General features: G+C 43.1%; 1 protein-coding gene across 1 annotated transcript; it reads right to left on the bottom strand.

Moving 5' to 3' along the window:
• Positions 1 to 538: 538 nt before the first annotated feature.
• Positions 539 to 2786, bottom strand: LOC144963904 (uncharacterized). The gene is made up of 2 exons (XM_078897850.1): positions 2725 to 2786; positions 539 to 1154 (listed from the first exon to the last, which is right to left on the bottom strand). Exons 1-2 carry the CDS (start codon positions 2784 to 2786, stop codon positions 539 to 541), a joined length of 678 nt encoding a protein of 225 aa, XP_078753976.1.
• Positions 2787 to 3217: the final 431 nt, after the last annotated feature.

The following is a 3217-nucleotide window of genomic DNA, read 5'->3' as shown; positions in this document are numbered from 1 at the left end:
GTGCTTTTGAGTGTACCGGAGGGCCCGTTGTGGTTATATGGTGTTCCACAGAATGCTTTGTTGTGGGACATGAAAATGTGGGCGAAGTGAGTGCTGGCCGTGTAGATAACAGCTGAGTGAACTGATTCTCATCGTCAGTTGTGATGATTGAGATGTGTGGGGCTGTATGCTGTGAAGTCATGAGTGAGACTGAAGCATAGGTGCCGCTGTGCATTAGGCGATTGCCCTTCAGATCGACGAGTAGTGAATGAGCCCGAAGGAAATCTGCCCCAAAATTGGTCTGTTGACGGCTGCCAGTGTAAATGTCCATTCATACTGGTGTGTGATCCTATGTGTAAGGACAGTTTACGTTGTCCATATGATTTGATGAGTGTACCATTGGCGGCTGCTAACGGGAACCCGTGTTGTCCGCGGCGAAGGTCGTTTGTTGAAGCCGGTAACACACTGATCTCAGCTCCTGTATCGATCAGAAAGTTGCGGCCAGATTGTTTATCATATGCAAACAGAAGGTTGTCCTTGGAGCCGGCCACCATATTGCTTATAGGTGGCCGGCTGTCCAGTTTTCCGAAAATTTGCAAGGAGTGGTGCATTTTGTAGCCTGGTTGCCGAATTTTTGGTGGTACCAACACAAATCCGGGTCGGGTGTCTTACTGTGTTGATGGCGTGGTCCATCTCGTTTGTTGTGTTTGCCTCCTTTCATTGTTGCATTAATGGTAGCTCCGGTGGACATAAAGTGTTTGTCTGCCGCTTTGGCCAGGTCCCGGAGGGTCGGATAATCCTGTTGAGTTACCAAGGATTGGACTTCTGCTGGTAGTTGGCGTAGAAAAACTTCCTTAAAAAGTAATCCTGGTTCTTGTCCTGGAGGGACTATGGCAAGCATTTTGTCCAATAGTTCGCTTGGTTTGGAATCACCCAGACCACCAATGTCTAAGATGCGAGATGCGGCTTCTCTTTCAGAAAGTTTGTAATTGTCTATGAGTCTTTGTTTGAGGGTTTCATATTTGTTAGTGCTTGGTGGGTTGGTCAGGATGTCGAGAACTCCGGTGGCAGTGTCTTGGTCGAGGGATGCTGTGACATAACTGTATTTAGTTACGTCAGCTGTGATTCCTTTAATTGTGAATTGTGCCTCGGCCTGAACGAACCAAATTTGAGCTCTTTGGGGCCAAAAGGTTGGTAGTTTGATGGACTTATGTTGGTAACAACAAGATATGAAGTGAATAGAAAAGTGCCAGAAGACAATAGAGAATAAAAATTTTTCGCGGCGGTGGTGGGGTTTGAACCTGCGACCTTATTGGTACGACAACTCCGCCTGGCAGGTGAGAGCGTGGCTCTACCGTGTGAGCTATCCACGAACACAAAAATATTCGTTTCAAACTCAAAGTCATTACTAGATCCCTCTCTCACCTACTTCTTGAGACCGCCGATTCGTTCGTACACCACCATCGCGAATAATTTAGACCAGCAGTTTAGCTTAATAGCCAATATTCTCAACACAAACATATAACATAGAAACGATTGAGACATTGAGTATGCTCCGGTGTATGGGGTGAATTTTAATTCAGAAAAGTGAGTGGAGCAGGCACTTATGTTGGTAACAACAAGATATGAAGTGAATAGAAAAGTGCCAGAAGACAATAGAGAATAAAAAATTTTCGCGGCGGTGGTGGGGTTTGAACCTGCGACCTTATTGGTACGACAACTCCGCCTGGCAGGTGAGAGCGTGGCTCTACCGTGTGAGCTATCCACGAACACAAAAATATTCGTTTCAAACTCAAAGTCATTACTAGATCCCTCTCTCACCTACTTCTTGAGACCGCCGATTCGTTCGTACACCACCATCGCGAATAATTTAGACCAGCAGTTTAGCTTAATAGCCAATATTCTCAACACAAACATATAACATAGAAACGATTGAGACATTGAGTATGCTCCGGTGTATGGGGTGAATTTTAATTCAGAAAAGTGAGTGGAGCAGGCACTTATGTTGGTAACAACAAGATATGAAGTGAATAGAAAAGTGCCAGAAGACAATAGAGAATAAAAATTTTTCGCGGCGGTGGTGGGGTTTGAACCTGCGACCTTATTGGTACGACAACTCCGCCTGGCAGGTGAGAGCGTGGCTCTACCGTGTGAGCTATCCACGAACACAAAAATATTCGTTTCAAACTCAAAGTCATTACTAGATCCCTCTCTCACCTACTTCTTGAGACCGCCGATTCGTTCGTACACCACCATCGCGAATAATTTAGACCAGCAGTTTAGCTTAATAGCCAATATTCTCAAAAAAAATTTTTATTCTCTATTGTCTTCTGGCACTTTTCTATTCACTTCATATCTTGTTGTTACCAACATAAGTGCCTGCTCCACTCACTTTTCTGAATTAAAATTCACCCCATACACCGGAGCATACTCAATGTCTCAATCGTTTCTATGTTATATGTTTGTGTTGAGAATATTGGCTATTAAGCTAAACTGCTGGTCTAAATTATTCGCGATGGTGGTGTACGAACGAATCGGCGGTCTCAAGAAGTAGGTGAGAGAGGGATCTAGTAATGACTTTGAGTTTGAAACGAATATTTTTGTGTTCGTGGATAGCTCACACGGTAGAGCCACGCTCTCACCTGCCAGGCGGAGTTGTCGTACCAATAAGGTCGCAGGTTCAAACCCCACCACCGCCGCGAAAAATTTTTATTCTCTATTGTCTTCTGGCACTTTTCTATTCACTTCATATCTTGTAGTTTGATGGACACTGCGTTGGCTTCATGGGTATCCTGATTGGTTGGCATGTTGAAGGAAGGGTGTGTTCAATCCTGACGTCGGGGTCACCACTGTAACTTTATTCAGTTGACAAAATTACTTTTAGGGTAACAACTGCAAAATAACAATAAATAACAAAATGTTACTAAAGCTCGCAACACAACATATTAACAATGTATAACACTACAGGATGCAATTTTTTTTCTGTTGGGGGTATACTGTATTTTTATATATAAGAAAACTAAATGAAATTGTGAAAAAACTCAAAAACGCCATCAGGCATACAGAATATTATGTATAGTTTATGAAGTACATTGATGTAACTAGATGATAATTAATTGATGGATGAAATATGCGTCTAGACAAACCGGCAATGAGAAAAATGGCATAAAAGAAACTGGCTCTTCAATGCCGAGTAGAATCTGTTTGATAAGCGAGTCTAAATAATATTGTCCTCTGG

Source organism: Berghia stephanieae, chromosome 2 (genome assembly GCF_034508935.2).
Source record: "Berghia stephanieae isolate SIO BIC M18660-M18661 chromosome 2, UCSD_Bste_1.3, whole genome shotgun sequence".
NCBI classification, from domain to species: domain Eukaryota; kingdom Metazoa; phylum Mollusca; class Gastropoda; order Nudibranchia; family Aeolidiidae; genus Berghia; species Berghia stephanieae.
This window is presented reverse-complemented; position numbering and strand designations above follow the sequence as displayed.